This window comes from Neolamprologus brichardi, chromosome 14 (genome assembly GCF_056152115.1).
Source record: "Neolamprologus brichardi isolate AB-2024 chromosome 14, ASM5615211v1, whole genome shotgun sequence".
NCBI classification, from domain to species: Eukaryota; Metazoa; Chordata; class Actinopteri; order Cichliformes; family Cichlidae; genus Neolamprologus; species Neolamprologus brichardi.
In genome coordinates, this window is record NC_142117.1 from 15,445,362 (window position 1) to 15,463,055 (window position 17,694).

General features: G+C 42.3%; 1 protein-coding gene across 3 annotated transcripts in view; it reads right to left on the minus strand.

Moving 5' to 3' along the window:
• The window catches only part of kcnab1a (potassium voltage-gated channel subfamily A regulatory beta subunit 1a), a 117,870-nt gene that overhangs the window by 66,032 nt on the left and 34,144 nt on the right, over positions 1-17,694 (minus strand). The window contains exon 1 of one of the 3 annotated variants that reach the window (XM_006799852.3): positions 11,599-12,383. The exons of the other annotated variants lie outside the window; for them this stretch is intronic. Coding sequence (XP_006799915.1) covers positions 11,599-11,807 — 209 coding nt within the window. The 5' untranslated portion in view covers positions 11,808-12,383. Of the gene's footprint in view, positions 1-11,598; positions 12,384-17,694 lie in introns of those variants that run through there. 3 annotated transcript variants of the gene reach the window in all.

Consider the following 17,694-nt stretch of genomic DNA (forward strand, 5'->3'; position numbering starts at 1 on the left):
TTGACCATGCTATTCTCAACTCTGGTACATCTTGTTCTCTCTCCAAAGGTGTCAAGTAGTGCTGCTTTATCACAGCAGTATGGATGCACAGACACTCCTATTTAACAGAACAACAGAATATCCCTATGGTTAGGTTTAGGTGGCTTGGTTTAAAATTCAACTTTTCATTGTTTTTTTCCAAAAACAAAGAAAAAAGAAAAGGAAAAAAAGCCAAATTGTCAAATGCCCCGGACCAAATGCCCAAAAGTGACGAGCTGGGACTGGGCTCAGTATCTAGCATGCTACTGGGATCTAATTAAAGAATAACAATGAACGACAAAGTCAGCTGCCACTGACTGTGTGATATATTTTGCAGGGCTACGCACAGCGAGTTGTTATTCTTATAAATTTTTGTCACATATGAGATAAAAGGTTTGAAGTCAGCGCCAGTTTCAGCTGCAGACCTGTCGCTATAATTAATATTAGCTCCTATCAGCGCCTTACAGGACGCTCAAGGACAGAGAAACAGTTCACAGACAATCACACTTTGTTATTCCTCCCACAGTTCAATATGATAAGCACCCATAGGGATTTACTTGTATAATTTGTACATTTGACACACCTCTTTCTTCTCTTTTTCATTTTTGCCTCTCTTTTTGCTTTTCTATGCTCCTCTAATCATCCCAGCATCATTTGAGCGATTTAAATAGCGGCTTTTGCTACCTTTGAAAAGACTTTAAACCCACCCGTCAAACCCCCATGAAGGCTCCTTAGAAGAGATGTATTTTATTATTTAAATTATGCCATTTAGCAGCGATCTAGGGGAATATGAAAGTAAAGTAGTTGTGAGGCTTGTTTAGCTTTTTTAGGAGACATGTAACAAAAAAAATAATAAATTATGAACCACAGTTTTCTCTTAGATCACCAGTTATGCTGAAATCAGTACCAATTAGTACAACATCTTCACCACCTACTCTTACATCAGCAACTTTTTAAGTAATTACGACGCCGAGCGCGCTTCCAGCCACATACTTTTAAGGAGCGCCGTCAGCATGTGCATAACACTGACTGATATGGACAACGCAAAGAGCAGCAACAAAAACAGCAACCACAAAACGCAGCCCACGTCTCCATAATTGGAGGTCTGACTGTGCTTCCTTAACTATGTCAAGTTTTCAAGCCGTATCCTTCTTCCTTTGCTTAATAGCACCCAACTGGAGATTTAGTGCCACCAGCTGTTTATCTCAGTCAGCTATTACTGATATTTGCATAATGGTTGTAAATGAGAACAGACATTAAACTGCATTGTTTTGGCAGTTTCGGGGAATTTGCTCAAACTTTGCACAATATTTGAATGGAAACCCGATAGAGCTCGCTGTTTATTCGGCTTTTATCGCATCGCATCATATCCCCCTCCATGTTTCCAACACAGTTATGTCTGTTAGTCCTCAGCTGGCTTCAGTTGACGTTTTCTGTTTACCCTCAGCTTGAGGTACTCGTTGTGTATCTGCGGGTTTTTTGGCGACCTTCTGGAGACAAGTAACTAGTCTGTTCGGACAGTTTACAGGCTGTGTTGTTAAAGTCAGCTGTGACTGTGTTTCAGGTTAGAGTGAGTCTCAGGAAATGAGCGTTAGTCATGGCGATGTCCTCTAAAATTATGTTAAACAGGAGTGAGTGTGTGTGTGTGGATGTCTATTAAAGTGTTCCAAATTGAATGATGGCACTATAGAGTCGAGGACACGATTACCATAGCAACAAGCATAGATAATGCGTTGGTTAGGGCTGTTGAGTGTTTGTTGTTTGGTGGTTTTGGAGCGGGACCAGCAGGCAAAGAATTCCTTCCTTTATTCATTATCATCTTTCTCGTTTCACAGCTCCTCCGTAGAACGCCACAACACATGGACACTCTTTTTTTCCTTTTACAGAAGTTGCTAATCCGGCCTTTCACAACACTGTGCAAGCTCTCAGCAGGCAATGTACAGTAACTGAGCTGACACCAACCCTCTTCTGCCAAATTAGCAGTGTGTGAATTAGCTCATGCAAAAGCTTGCCCAGTTTTCACAAAGCCTTCATGTCTTTTTCATTGCAACACATGTTGAAAGGTCATCGGGAATTAGCTTTTTTTCCTGCCAAGTTTTTCAAATTTTTTTCTTGTGCCACATATGGCCCAATAACATTTAAACCAGTGGCAGTTTTTTAGACGAACAGTCTCTTCTTCTTTCTACCAACATAAATGTGAATGTCGAACCCTTTTCTTCATACTTTTAAGCAGAAACACTGATAAATAAGCAGCTTTCTGTGAGCGTGTGATTTTTCTTGTTACGAATATTTGCCAGTTTATCTGAATTTCCTGTTTCCACTCCACTGGTTTGCTGCGTGTCAGTTACTCATCCCTGGCATTGGCTATAACCCATTAAACTCCTTGTATCATGTACACATTAGACATTCAAACTCACACATTCATGGCAAAATAAAAAATACAATGAACAGTGAGCTAGGACAATTTGGTATTGTGACTGTCATACAGTCATGTGAAAAACTAAGCACACCTCATGACTCAGTAACTCTAAGAACCAAATATAAACAGTAATAAGGTGAAGTAATTGTTTTCTGTGTGACTTAATCATACTCACATTGTTATGGAGGGATTTTGTCCCACTCTTCTTTACAGAGTTGAGGTTGACTGAGATATTCATTAGGGGTGCAACGATACACAAAATTCACGGTTCGGTTCGGTTCGATACTTTGGTGTCACGGTTCGATATTTTTTCGATACAAAAAAAATGTTCATGCCTTTTTATTAATTTGTCATTTATTAAATTTTCACAGCACATTCTGCACCACATCTCTGTGCATTCATCATTTGTTTGAAGCCAGCTCACCTCCTGCAACCACTTTTCCGAGAATACGCGCTTCTTTTGTGGTTTGGACTCCTGACATTTCTTTGGAGGTGGAGGAACATCACAGTAATTGCTTAAAGGAGTTTCTTCGACATCTTTAAGAGTTCTAAACAAATGTCTGTCCTCCTCCTGAAAATCTTATGTACGCAAACACGCGTTGCAACTTCTTATCTTGTGCGGGTTTTTATTTTGACAGCGAATGCGCACCTGCGGACCACTTATGTGCAGCCCTGGTTATTTAGCTCGTCATATTGCAGCCACTGAAATTCTTTTGTCCATGAAACCATAAAGCTGCACTTTCTTTTTGCCTTATAGTCTGATTTGTCATAACTTTTCCGTTTTGTGGTAAGCTTTTCTTTGGCTGTCACTTCTTCACCCTGACCTGTCTTATTTGGCTCAGCAGAACTAAAATATATATCCTGCTGCTTTTACACACGCACTCACATAACGCTCAGCGATTCTCTGCGCGATCAACCTCTCACATGTTTAAGCTGCGGGAGATTTCACTTGTCATGTTTGCATAGTAAGCTAACGATTGATAAGACGATGTCAGAGGAATTGGTGCGCAAATTATCATCACTCACCAATCAGTGCTGTCGCTTTCTATACACAGTTCACGCGATTGCAAAGTGAAAGCAAAAAACAAGCGCAAATTCAAACGCGATTTCAGTATGTCACATATTGACAGTGGCTCACCGATGCCAATGACATAATTATCCAGCTACATTTCCGAAAGAATGCAAAAGCATTGACATATAGTTTTCCTTCCTATGATAGGCCAACGGGCAGGGCAGAGATAGATTTTGGTAGCCCGACTGGAAAAAAGCCCCAGGACGTCGGGCTAGCGATTTTGCGAGCCCTGTATCTGATTGAGGAATCACTCATCTTTGGAAAAGAGAGTTTATTATGGAGAAATGTCTCTTTCCAAAATAAAAGCTATACTATACGCTTCTTCTGGGCTATATTCTCAGCAGCATATTAAACATATCAGGTCCCCATAAGGAGAATCATGTGCTAACGGCTGTCTAAATGACTCGGGTAAAGTTTGTAGCATGCCTGCTTGTTTTTGTCTGCTTCCACTTGTCTTTGCACTAGGATGATGTCGGAGTAAATGTGCAGTCATATTGGTTGTGTTCCCACTGGTGCTGTCAGCGTTAATCTGAAATGACGTTAAGGTCACAACACGGCAAATCTCCGTTAACGAGCTACCGCGATCACCTCATGAGTGGGGCTGGAAGATGTCAACACATTAACGAGCTAACTGCGCTAACACACTAGTTCCCACCAATTGAGCATTGCTGGCACATCCAACATACTGTTTTACTTTTGTCCATGACACGCTTACCTTCAGGGTCATACATCACATGAAAACCAAAATAGTTCCAAACGCCAGATCTGAATGAGGGTGGGGGAGGTTCAATTTGCCATGTTGCAACTAGCCTAGCTTCTGTCTGCTAGCTTGCCCTGCGCTCAGTGAATCTGTGTTCGACTACTCCGCCTAGGCTGCACTGTCGAGCGCAGATCCACTGAGCGCTCAACACAGACAGCATCGTCAGAAGGAAAGTTGATAAAATAAATTAAAAATGTTGTATCGTTCGATACATATGCGTACCGAACCGAAAGCACTGTATCAAACGGTTCGATATCGATACGAGTATCGTTGCACCCCTAATATTCATGTATGCACAGCATTTCAGTCAGGCTGAGGTCTGAACTTTGAACTTTAGGCCGTTGCAATGCTGCGAAGTTTTTCTGTTTTAGATTTGCTGCTGTGCTTGTTGCATGAAGCATTCTGGGCCTCACTCACATTTGACTCTAGAATACATTTGTATACAGTAGTAGTTGCAAAACAATCCTCAAACATGTGCTGTGCATTACTGCTAAAGATCTCCAGTCTGGTCTCATCCGTCCGAAGGACTTCGTTCTAGAAGTTGTGCAACCCTATTCGATTTTAGAGGGAAGTAGATTTTTCAGTGTACAGAGTATTTGTAGTTCCTCTGACCTTGGAGTGAATTTGCTGGGCCGTCCACTCCTGGGAAGATTGTAGCTCTGTTAACACACACCTAAATGCTCTAGACCAGCAAGTTGCCAAAACTTCTGCTTTTATAGAGGTGCTCACACTTGATGATGATCAGTTAATCAAGTGCATTTTATTAGCACTGCTAATAAAATATTAGCAGTTGCTGTGGAGGTTGTAAAGATGTACTCAGTTTTCACAGGACTGCAAAGAGTCCTGAGATAACTCTTTTTCACATGACTGTATGTGTGTGTGTGTGTGTGTGTGTGTGTGTGTGTGTGTGTGTGTGTGTGTGTGTGTGTGTGTGTCCTCAAATACATCTGTCAAAGCACAGGGTGGACATTGGTTCAGCACGAGGTGAGATACAGTGTTAACATGAAGCCTGGGCAACTCCTTCGACATCCTGAGAGCAATTGGTGCATTGAGGTGGTAGCACGCTTGGTAAAACACAGTATAAAGTGGCATCCTGTTCCCTGTGTGTACTCAGTGACCTGAGAACGCAGGGACAGCTGCTGTTGAAAAACCACATAGAGCTAGAGTCACTTCAGGTAAATACTAGCTCGCTTTTCATGATCCCACCTCTGTTACACGTGTTCTTTTGGGAGAATACAGAATACTCTTCAAAATGTGAGGCCTAAGGACAGATAAGTCATAGAGATTCAAAGTGAATCCAAAACTTCCTCTCTGTCAGAAGGAGGAAAACCTTGGAACTCAGCCTTTATCAACAGCATGTTGCTTTGATCACGTCACAAATTTAGATCTGCGCGGCATTTCCAAAAGAAAACAATCTAACACTGTTGTTTGTTCAGTATCTCTGTCCTCCCGCCGCGCTGCCGCTCGTCAGAAGAGCTTCTCTGAGCAAAAGGCGGTAGCTTGTTTAGATTCCGCATTTCTGCAATAACAGCAGGGCAGAGAACACCAGGGTTTTTCAAAAGACAGGCAGATTACTTCACGAAATCAGTTCTCTTCAGGAGAGGTGCTGATGTTCCATGCTCGTGATGTGACCGTTCAACTTAGGGTGTTAAAGTCATGAATGTTTCTAATAGCAGCTTCTGCAGTGGAGGCTTATTTGTCAGATAGTGTTGACTTTGCCTCTCCATGCTCCTCTGAGCCAATCCGTAGCTCCACGGTAGCTTCACAACTAAAAGTCACATATGTCTCTGAAATGACTGCACAAAGAAATAGGAGGGTGCCCAACAGATGCCATGCACTGTGACAAAAGTGAAACTCAAAGCTGGTCCTCACCTCCCTGGAGCCCTAAGCCAAATTCTGCTGAGGGAGCCTCCTACTAGACCCGTGAGTCCTGTAAACCATTTGCCATTACCTCACAGTCACACCTGACACCCCTGCTGTTCCCACAACAACGCCACCCCCCTCCTTTAAAACAGTTTTCTCCATCTGTTGGTGTAGAACAAAGTCGACCTATACTAAACAGAATGAGATTTATATAAACAAACATTTAGAATCCTAAGATGATTGAATATCAGCATTAGCATGCAGTAATGGAAAATTAAAGCTTTGGCTGAGCTGCATGGCAATTGGCAAATACAAGTTAATCTGCTAGAGCTGAAGCTGTAATGGGTCTGTGTTAGTACTGATGCTGAAGCTGGATCTGTGCTTGTAATACAGAATTTCCTGTACTAATAAACTTAAGTATATACACAGCTAATTATTATTAATTTTAGCCAAATCAACCTGCCTATTTTTTTATATCAAATTCATCTTATATGATTGCTTATCATACACTAACTAGGCATAACACTTTGACCCATCAAGGCATGGACTCCACTAGACTCCTGAAGGTGTGCTGTGATCTGGTACCAAGATGTTAGCTGCAGATCCTTTAAGTTCTGTAAGTTGTGAGGTGGGGACTCCACGGATCAGACTTGTTTGGTCAGCACATCCCACAGATGCCTGATTGGATTGAGATCTGGGAAATTGCTGTTCTCTTAAACCATTCCTGAACTATTTTTATGCATTCTGGTACCAGGTGTTCCCCAGGTAGGTGATGCACATTCACCCAGCTATAAAAGAAAGCAGGATCAAACCAAGCCACCTCCTTCCATTGCTCTGTGGCTCAGTCCTGAAGCTCACATGCCCATTGTTGGTAATTCTGCATTGGACTGCACGGGCACCCCAACAGGTCTGAGGCTATGCAGCTCCTTATTTGCTCTCTGACAACTTTAAATGAGAACCAGCATCAACCATGCAAGCTACAGTAATTTGTCTGTTGGATCGGAGCACACGGGCCAGCCTTCGCTCACCACATGCATCGATGAACCTTGGCTACCTATTACCCTGTTGCTAATTCACCTCTGTTTCTTCCTTGGACCACTTTTGATACTGACCACTGCAGATTGACCCAGTCTAACCATCATAATTTGGTCCTCGTCAAACTCAATCAAATCCTCACACTCACCCATTTTCACTGCTTTTAACACATCAACTTTGAGGATGAAATGTTCACCTGCACCCACCCACTAACAGGTGCCATGAAGAAGAGATATTCAGTGTTAGTCACTTCACCTGCCAGTGGACATAATGCTATACCTGACATTTCACAATATGTTTTAAACAAAACCTACCTTTCTTTTCACAACCACATATAGTTACAAAAGTTACAAATCTCTCCTACTTTTTCATATTTACTTTATGTTGTCATGGTCCTGGGTCTGTGACTCTGTGTTTATGTATTTAGACTCTTTACATTCTGATTTATTTTATATTTATTTTATATTCCTGGTTCTGGTTATTTCAGTTGTGTTTCTGCTTTGTGTACTATTGTGTTTTCAGGTCTTCATTTTGTCATCTAATTGTTAGGTTTCCGTTTCCATGCCTGTGTTCCACATTTAGTCAGCCTTGTCTTTATGTTTATCTCTTGTCTCCATGTTTAGTGTTCCTTTTCTGTCTCCAAAGTCAGTCATGTCCCTGTGTCTGAAATTATTCAAAAATGATTCTAATGATTTCTACTCAGTCAGACTTGCACACGGCACGACGACAACATATTCCATCAGCTAATGAATTAATAAGGCAAGTATTGATGCACTTAAGCAGTTCTGTACAAGTCCTAACTGAATTAAATTAGGACTAAATTAAATTACTGGTATCACTACAAACCCGCTCTAAATTTTCACCTGTCCAAGATTCAACTTCAACCTTAAAAACAATGAGCCAAAACCTGAAGTTCCCCAAATGTCAGCTTGAGGATAGCTATGAAAGCAAGTAAATCCCAACAGAATAGAAATAGTTCTGTTTACAGTCTTGTAGGAGCAAAAAAAAAGTTTTGATCTCTATGACTAGTATATTTACTGGTGTACTTCCCTCATTCCTTTGGTTCTTGTAATAAAAGTCAAATGTTTTGCGTTTTGCAGTAAATTGCTTCTAACACCTTCCCATCTCATCTCGGTTTAGCATCAGCTGATCACTCCCGAGCTCGAGCCTCTCATCCAAATATCATCGTATTTAGTTTCAAAATAAGCACAAAAGGCAGCGGCTTCAAAACAGTTGACATCACAGTGGTTACGTCGATCTTTTACAAAGGCGGACATGCCCAGTGGGTGCGCTGTACAAAACAAACAGAAGCCGCATTGTGCTAGTTTGATCGTTTTTGACTTTTTTTTTCACCACAATTCACAAAGACATTTATGATTATTTATTTTGTGGTTCGAGGCACAAAACAAATAACTTTGTATTTAAAGGGAATAAACACTTAAAGGCCTGCAGCGGCAGCAGAGTGTGTGTGTATTATTGTGCCGTGAGGAGCACATACACACACGCACAGGTGCACACAGAGAATGAAACACCTCTCCTTGTTGTCATGCTTTCACCTACACTGCAGTGCCAGAGCAGATGGTGTGCGCAACCCCGGGTTCACTTCCTGAAACGAAAAGAAGCAGAGAGAGAGATGGGAAAGAGTGGTAGAGATGGACAGTGTGGGACTATCTCCTCCCATACTGTCCATCAGCATTACTGTCAGGAGAAGACAATGCTGCGTGGAATGATTAGCACTCGCGCTGGTATCGTCTCTCCGTCTCTTTTCGTTTCCATCTCTCTCCTCTTTTCTCTCCATCTTTCCGCTCATTGTTTCTGTGCAGCAGTGAGAAGAAACTCTAGCCTGTCCTCGTCTATTGTCACAAGTCATGTTTTCACCACCGTCTGTCAACTGAAAGCTTGAAGACAAACTGACAGGATGACTGTGCTGGCATATGGCTCACTCTCCTGTACAGGGAGCCATGTTTAAGGGAGTGCGTGCAGATGTGTACAGAGCTCCATTTAAAGTTGAACTGGAAAAACTAAATTGTTAAGCTGTTATATATATTATATATACGCAGACACACTCTGCCTGAACTGTGGGCATATTTGTGCTGACATAAGCACGACTAAAGCCGTAAAATCCTGGCACACACACAACACTACTCTCATGGCATCACTGTAGCCGACTGTCTGCTTGTTGCTTGTTTTCTTCCCACATCAGCAGCAGAAGAACGTTAACAGTAAACCCACAACAGTAAGCTCTCCACATCACCTCAACATGTTGGGATTTTCTTTTTCAGTTTACTTCATTTGATGATTTGAAGGAATGACTGCAATTAATTTGCAGTGCTTGTAATTACTGACATCACAGTAATGTCAGCGCTATTGCCAGCCACGTCTGTTTTCAAGGCGGCTCAATCAATACTCGTTTGACCCCCGCTGTGAGGTGAGTCGCTGAGCTTCGCAAAGCTTACTGCGAGCGTCTAAATTCACATCATCAAAGCGCTGACGCGGCACTATGGTAAACAACGCTGGCGTGATCTCTGTGGCGGTTTATGACTGTAAAGCTTAAGTGGGATAATGTTTTTAGAGTCCTTTGGCTCTTCATGTTAATAACACAGTTTCCTTGCCAAGTGTAGCTCTGCAAATTTGACTTCAGGCGCGTCACAGGTGTTCATCACAGGGTGACGTATGACCTGTCTCTAGTTACTGGTCATGCAGTATCACGACCCACTTACATAACCCGGCGTCTAGACAAGTTCATATTCCAGTGAGTATGTAATGGAGCTCTTAGCCTGAAAAGTGTTACAATTTCTCAAGCCAACATATCCAGGATAAAGAATGACGATTAATAGACTAGAGGATAAATCATCACATCGTTATTCCAAACATCATTAAGCATTAGAGAATATTTAGTACCGCCACTATGTTTTGTTGATAATCAGTTTGTGTGTTCTCTGCAGCTCTGGCCGATAAAAAAGGAGTGAGGAAGACTTCAGTTACCTTTCAATGTGCAAAGCAAACACACCCATGTCACAATTAATCAACGAGGCATCCAGATGCCCTCACAGTAAACTGTAACTCTGAGCTGTCAACTGATGTTTGCTGAAGTTGAATAAAATCACTCATACTAACAATGGTTCAATACCTTCACACTTTCCATCCGAAAAAATGAAAAAAAAAATAAAAGAAGAAGAAAAAAAACGTGCACTTTTGCTCACAGTTGGAAGTGGAAAAATGTTTTTCTCCATCGATTACCATTTTCATCACCATCAGAGCATGAAAAGTAGCCACGTTTGCAGATTTTTGATTTGGCTTCAGCTGCCACACACTTACCAACTGCAGCAAAATCGCTGCCAGATCGAGTTTCTGCTTTGGCACAGTGTTGACTTTTATAAAAACAGCTTTATTTAATAGAACGCAGTGCATCACTGTCTCATCGCTACGCGCACAGAAACCAGCAGTCATTTCAGACCCTCTGACACGTGCTTTTCAGCTCGATTTCGCCGTCATCCGCAGAGATTCGGAAATGAAGCGATGCCACCATATTTTACATAAGATTCGAAGCTCCGGGCGATGAGAGTCAAACACACAAGTCAGCTGAGCGGCAATACTGCTGAGGTCAAATCCAACTCAGACGCTCTGCCCACACTGCAGAGCTGTCTCTGCACACCACAGAGAGGCCGAGAGAAGAGGAGACAGAAAAGTGTTTAGGTGTGTGGGAGAGAGGCAGGAGCAAGAAGACTCTGCTTCCATTCATGGCTTTCTGAGACATGAGAATTTCAGCATTTGAGAGGAAGACGGAGAGGTTTAAAGATGTGTGCGAGACGATGTGTGAGACATAAAGGAAGTGTAAATGAACTGTAAGGAGCGAGGCAGTCAGAGCGATGGACAGAACAGGCAATGAACCCGCGGTAGCTGTCGGTAATCTCCCGGCACGTAGACGACGGCGTTTATATTTACGAGTCGCGTCAGGCTGAGCGGCTTCTGCACGACTTACTGATCAGTCTGGAGTCTGCAGATCACAATTTTTAAAAGTGTAGCACAAGCTCACAGCAAATATAACACAGGTTTGGCAGAAGGTGCTTCCGATTAAAAGCAGAGAAAGTCACTACAGATATAGACAACAATCATTTTTGTTGTTGTTGTTTTTTAAATAAGAGCTGATGCATCTAAAGAGTCTTTATCTGAAAACTTTGGGTCCCTATTTTTGGAGAAATAGGGAACCAAAGTGCTAAAAACACAAATGTCACGTCAATACTGAAACTGATTAAAGAATATAGACACATCTCCACTGATATGAGGGCATTTTTGTAGGTAAGTATAACAGAAAAATATTGGGATACAGTAAATGAGACGGACACACAAGAAAACAAATTATTGCTTCTTTTTTTTTTTTTAAAGGTGCCCTCTCTTTAGTGCACATTATTCACACATACTCTAACACACCTGTACTTCATGCCAGTGTGTTTTCCCGTCGACTCCTTGAGTGAGATGTGGCGTGGCGTGAAGGAGCCGAAGCTTCGCGCGATGATGGCCACGGTACGGAACTTGGCCCTGGCCTGGTTGACCACATTGGGGCTGGTGGCGCTCTGCTTGCTGTGGTCCCCATTGCCCCTCTTCAGGTTGTGGTCCGTACAGGCGATGGACACCTGCATGGCTGGACTTCAGTCGGGGGAGCGAAGAGGAAAACTACAGACGGGACAAGGAGTGAGGAGGGGAAAGGAACCTCTGTTTGACTCTTCAGCTCAGTCTCTGTTCGGGTTCTCCTCGTCTCTCGCTTTTATTTTCCTCGTAAATGGACTTCAGTCTTCAGTCGCTCTCTCGCAAATGCTCCCTCTCCATGTGCACCACTTTGTTCTGTGAAGCAAGATAAACCGGCAAGAAAAAAAAAGAAAGAAAGAAAAGCTTTTCCTCTTTTTTTTCCTTCTGTGCTCAAATCAAGTGTCCCATTTTAAGTATTTCCTTTCAGAGGAGAGTCAGCAGAACAGGTCAGTCATCAAAAGCTAGAGAAGAACAAAGACTCCTCAGTTCTGTGAGGGATCCCCAATCTATTTCCCCCGCTGGTTTTTCCTTCTCCTGTGTCTTGCCTCTGATGCAGAGCCGGGGGGTTTTTGTTTTTCCTAACAGGGTTTCAGCTGCAGAATGACAATAAGTGGAGGTGGAGAGGGTGCAGCAGGATGGCAGAGGAGCGAAAGAGAAACAAGAGAGATGGAGATGCGACCCAGGCGCTGCGCTCTCCCTGGTCTGACTGTGGGAAGAGAGAGCGAGCGATAGCATGTGCGAGAGAGCGCGAGGGAGGAGGAGGATGAGGAGGAGGGGACAGGGTCAGGAAAGGGATAAGGAGACAGGGTAGCAAGGACAGACAAAACAAAGCAGAGGAGTCACTCTCAGGTGCTGTCACTGTGCCCCATCGCACTTTTTTGCCATCAGCACCCCCCACCCCCATGTGTCTCCTCACTTCTTCTCCTCGGTGGTCCTTTGTTAATGCGTGTTACTAATGTGCCCGTGCCCCAGTTTCCCCCTCTCTTTTCTCCCCCCACTCTTCCGACTCCCTCGTCAACTGATGTTTGTTCTCAGTTTTTGGACGCTCTGCTCGTTTTGAGCTCCTCCGGCTTCTCTTTATTTTTATTTTTTTGTTGTTTTTTCTCAGCAGGGAAGCCACATTTACCAAAAGCGCACCTTCAGGGGAACTGAAAGAGATGTGGTGCAGCACACAGCCTCTCTCTCTCACTCACTCCCACTCGCTCTCAGTTGCGCTCTCTCTCTAGCTCCCACTCTACCCGTCTCACTCACCCTCTCTCACTGCTGCTCACCTGTCACACACTTCTAAGGTTCCTTCCTGCACCTTTAATGTCAGTACAGCAAAGCTATTATTCCCTCTCTAACACTCTAGCCACGATCCTCTCTGAGCCATTTCATTTTTTTTCTTTTCCCCTCTTTTTTGTCTTTTACTGCATCCTTTTTTTCTGACTTATTTGTCTCAAAGGCTTTCAGTGTTGGGTAGAACTAGCACTAGTTGTACCCAACACTGGGTAAAAGGGTGAGATATCCTATCACCAAGCCACATCCTGAAACCAGAATGAATGAGAAATTTTGGCTTATAAAGCTTGTAACTAGAAAATTAAATGGATGTTGCAGCATACATAAAAAATGTGCAAGTCAGGATCATACAGTATTTGCTGACATAAAGTAACAGTTTTCCGAAATCCCCTAGCACACGATCCATCGAACCGAAAAGGCAGCTACAAATCAAAGAGAATGAGAAGAGGATGGATGAATGAAATGAGGGAGGTGTGGAGAAACTGGAATCAGGAGTCAAAAAGGAGCAGGCTGAGGCTAAACAAAGCTGAGAAGAGACAGAATTTAAAAAATCTTTGTGTGTTTGATCGCAGCACATCCAATTGTGTGACTGTGTGTGTGACTGTGTGTGTGTGTTGTAAGGTGTTATTGTTGTGTGCTTTTCAGTAATTCGATGAGGGGTGTCAAACAGAGGTAAATGGAGCATTTTGGTCCAGACTGTCTTTTGTGTGCATGTGTGTGTGTGTGTGTTTGTGTTTGTGTTTGTGTGTGTGTGTGTGTGTGTGTGTGTGTGTGTGTAGGTGTGTGTGTGTGTGTGTGTGTGTGTGTGTGTGTGGGTGTGTGTTTGTGTGTGTGTGTGTGTGTGTGTGTGTGTGTGTGTGTGTGTGTGTGTGTGTGTGCGTGCATGGGTGCATGTGTGGTCATATTCACATACATGCAGGGTAAATATCAGCACTGCAGCATTTATGCAAGTTTGCACTAACTTAACATAATCAACAAAAATTAAATAGAGTTTTTCATTCATTGTTAGCTTATTTGGTTTGTTTGTCCAAGCAAATTATTCATTTTTCTTCCTTAAGTAACAGCACTCACAGGCCACTTCATTAAATAGATTCAACTGGTTGTTAGCCCAAATATCTAATCAGCCAATCAAATGGCAGCAACTCAGTCCATTTAATCACAGAAACATGGTCGAGACGAGCTGCTGAATTTCAAACTGAGCATCACAATGAGGAAGAAAGGTGATTTCAGTGGCTTTGAACGTGGGACAGCTGTTGGTCTGAGTACTTCAGAAGCTGCTGATCTGCTGGGATTTTCTCACATAACCATTTATGGGGTTTATAGATAATAGCCCGAAAAAGAGAAACTATCCAGAGAGCAGCAGATCTCTGGGAGAAAATGCCTTCTTGATATCAGAGATCAGAGGAGAATTGGCAAGCTGCTTCAAGCTGACAGGAAGGCAACACTAACTCGAATAACCACCTGTTGCATCCAAGGTTTGCAGATAGCATCTATGAATGTACAAAAAGCTGAACCTTGAAGCTGATGAGCTACAGGACCACATCGGGTGCCACTCCTGTCAGATAACAACAGAAAACTGAGGCTATGGTTCACTGTACTCAAATGGCCTTCACAATCACCAGAGCAGCCAACAGAGCACCTTTGGGATGTGGTGGATCAGGAGTTTCACATCATGTGTAGCCAAACAAATCTTCAGCAGCTGTGTGATGGTATCATGTCACACCAAAATCTCTGAACAATGTTTCCAAGAGCTAACTAAGAGTTAATTCTGAAATGAAAAGGGCATTTTAACACACATAAATTGTATAGTAACCATCCACATGCAGAAAGATGCGGTTGAAAAGTCCAAGTGTTTTAACTACGGGTTAGATTTTAACCAAGCACTCAGAGCTTCCATACAATTTGATGCTTACTGCTGCTGTCGCAGTGTGATCAGCAGCATCTTTTAGCATATTTCTGACAGGTATCATCCACAGGAAAAATAGCTCATAGAATCAAAAACTAATGGATCTATGGAGTCTATACACAAGACAAATATAACAACATCACTGCAACCGTTTGAGGTAAAGTGGTTTAAGGAAACCAGGGAAACACTTTTTGGCAGAGGTTAATGATGATATCTGACTATGACACATACGGAAAACATAACATATATATATATATATATATATATATATATATATATATATATATTAGGGGTGCAACGATACTCGTATCGATATTGAACCGTTCGATACAGTGCTTTCGGTTCGGTACGCATATGTATCGAACAATACAGCATTTTTAATTTATTTTATCAACTTTCCTTCTGACGGTTCTGTCTGTGTTGAGCGCTCAGTGGCTCTGCGCTCGACAGTGCAGCCTAGGCGGAGTAGTCGAACACAGATTCACTGAGCGCAGGGCAAGCTAGCTAGACAGAAGTTAAGCTTGTTGCAACATGGCAAATTGAACCTCCCCCACCCTCATTCAGATCTGGCGTCTGGAACTATTTTGGTCTTCATGTGACGTATGACCCTGAAGGTAAGCGTGTCATGGACTAAAGTAAAACAGTATGTCAGATGTGCCACGCAATGCTCAATTACATGAGTGGGAACTAGTGTGTTAGCGCAGTTAGCTCGTTAATGTGTTGACGCTGTCCAGCCCCACACACGGGGCAATCCGCGGTAGCTCGTTAACGGAGATTTGCCGTGTTGTGGCGTTAACCTCATTTCAGATTAAGGCTGACAGCACTAGTGGGAACACAACGAATATGACTGCATATTTACCCGATAGCATCCTAGTGCAAAGACAAGTGGAAGCAGACAAAAACAACAAGCACGCATACAAACTTTACCCGAGTCATTTAGACAGCCGTTAGCACATGATTCTCCTTATGGGGACCTGATATGTTTAATATGCTGCTGAGAATATAGCCCAGAAGAAGCGTCTCTTTCCAAAATAAAAGCTTTACTATACATTTCTCTGTAATAAACTCTCTTTTCCAAAGATGAGTGATTCCTCAATCAGATACAGGGCTCGCAAAATCGCTAGCCCGACGTCCTGGGGCTAACGATTTTTCCAGTCGGGCTGCCCTGCTCTGCTCGTCGGGCTATCGTACGAAGGAAAAATATATGTCAATGCTTTTGCATTCTTTCGGAAATGTAGCTGGGTAATTATGTCATTGGCATCGGTGAGCCACTGTCAATATGTGACATATTGAAATCGCGTTTGAATTTGCGCTTGTTTTTTGCTTTCACTTTGCAATCGCGCGAACTGTGTATAGAGAGCGACAGCACTGATTGGTGAGTGATGATAATTTGCGCACCAATTCCTCTGACATCGTCTTATCAATCGTTAGCTTACTATGCAAACATGACAAGTGAAATCTCCCGCAGCAAGCTTAAACTTGTGAGAGGTTGATCGCAGAGAATCGCTGAGTGTTATCGAGTGCGTGTGTAAAAGCAGCAGGATATATATTTTAGTTCTGCTGAGCCAAATAAGACAGGTCAGGGTGAAGACGTGACAGCCAAAGAAAAGCTTACCACAAAACGGAAAAGTTATGACAAATCAGACTATAAGGCAAAGAGAAAGTGCAGCTTTATGGTTTCATGGACAAAAAGAATTTCTGTGGCTGCAATATGACGAGCTAAATAACCAGGTCTACACATTAGTGGTGCGCATTCGCTGTCAAAATAAAAAAACGCGCACAAGATAAGAAGTTGCAACGCCTGTTTGCATACATAAGATTTTCAGGAGGAGGACAGACATTTGTTTAGAACTCTTAAAGATGCCGAAGAAGCTCCTTTAAGCAATTACTTTGGTGTTCCTCCACCTCCAAAGAAATGTCAGGAGTCCGAACCACAAAAGAAGCACGTATTCTCGGAAAAGTGGTTGCAGGAGGTGAGCTGGCTTCAAACAAATGATGAACGCACAGAGAGGTGGTGCAGAATGTGCCGTGAAAATTTAATAAATGACAAATTAATAAAAAGGCATGAACATTTTTTTGTGTATCGAAAAAATATCGAACCGTGACACCAAAGTATCGAACCGAACCGAACCGTGAATTTTGTGTATCGTTGCACCCCTAATATATATATATATATATATACAAATATATATAAAATATTATGGGTTTTTTTTTTTGTAAATGTCAGGATTTCTAAATTCCTAACTCAAAAAAAAAAACTTCTCATCATCTCACCACTCTCATATCTCTCCTTTGACTGAGAAGATATACGGAGCTTTGGATCAATCTTCCACTTTATTGAAAAGCAGCTCATTCTGGATCAATACTGCCTTGCTCCTCAAGAGAGCCACAGATCACATGGAGCAGGAGCTAATCTAATGAGGAGAAAAGTGCTGAGTGGAAAGGACGATTATTTAAAGTGTGCTACAAAGCTGGACTGACTGGACTTTGAATCACACAGTATACAGTGAGAAAACTATGTATGTGTTTTTACAAGTACATACAGTGCATAAGTACATACATTTCAAATTTCAAGTATTTATTAGATTTTGCATTTTATAACAGCAAATACAAAAATACAACAACCAAAAGCAAGAAGCAAACAAACAAAAAAGAACAAGAAAAATGAAACGAAACAAAAACAGTGAGGTTTCAACATCTAAGTCAGGTAGACATGTAGGTTCAAAAATTGTCCCATTGTTTCACCAAAGCTTCTGTCAGATGATTTAACTTTCCCAACATCTTAAGTACATACATTTTATACTGAAACCTGAATC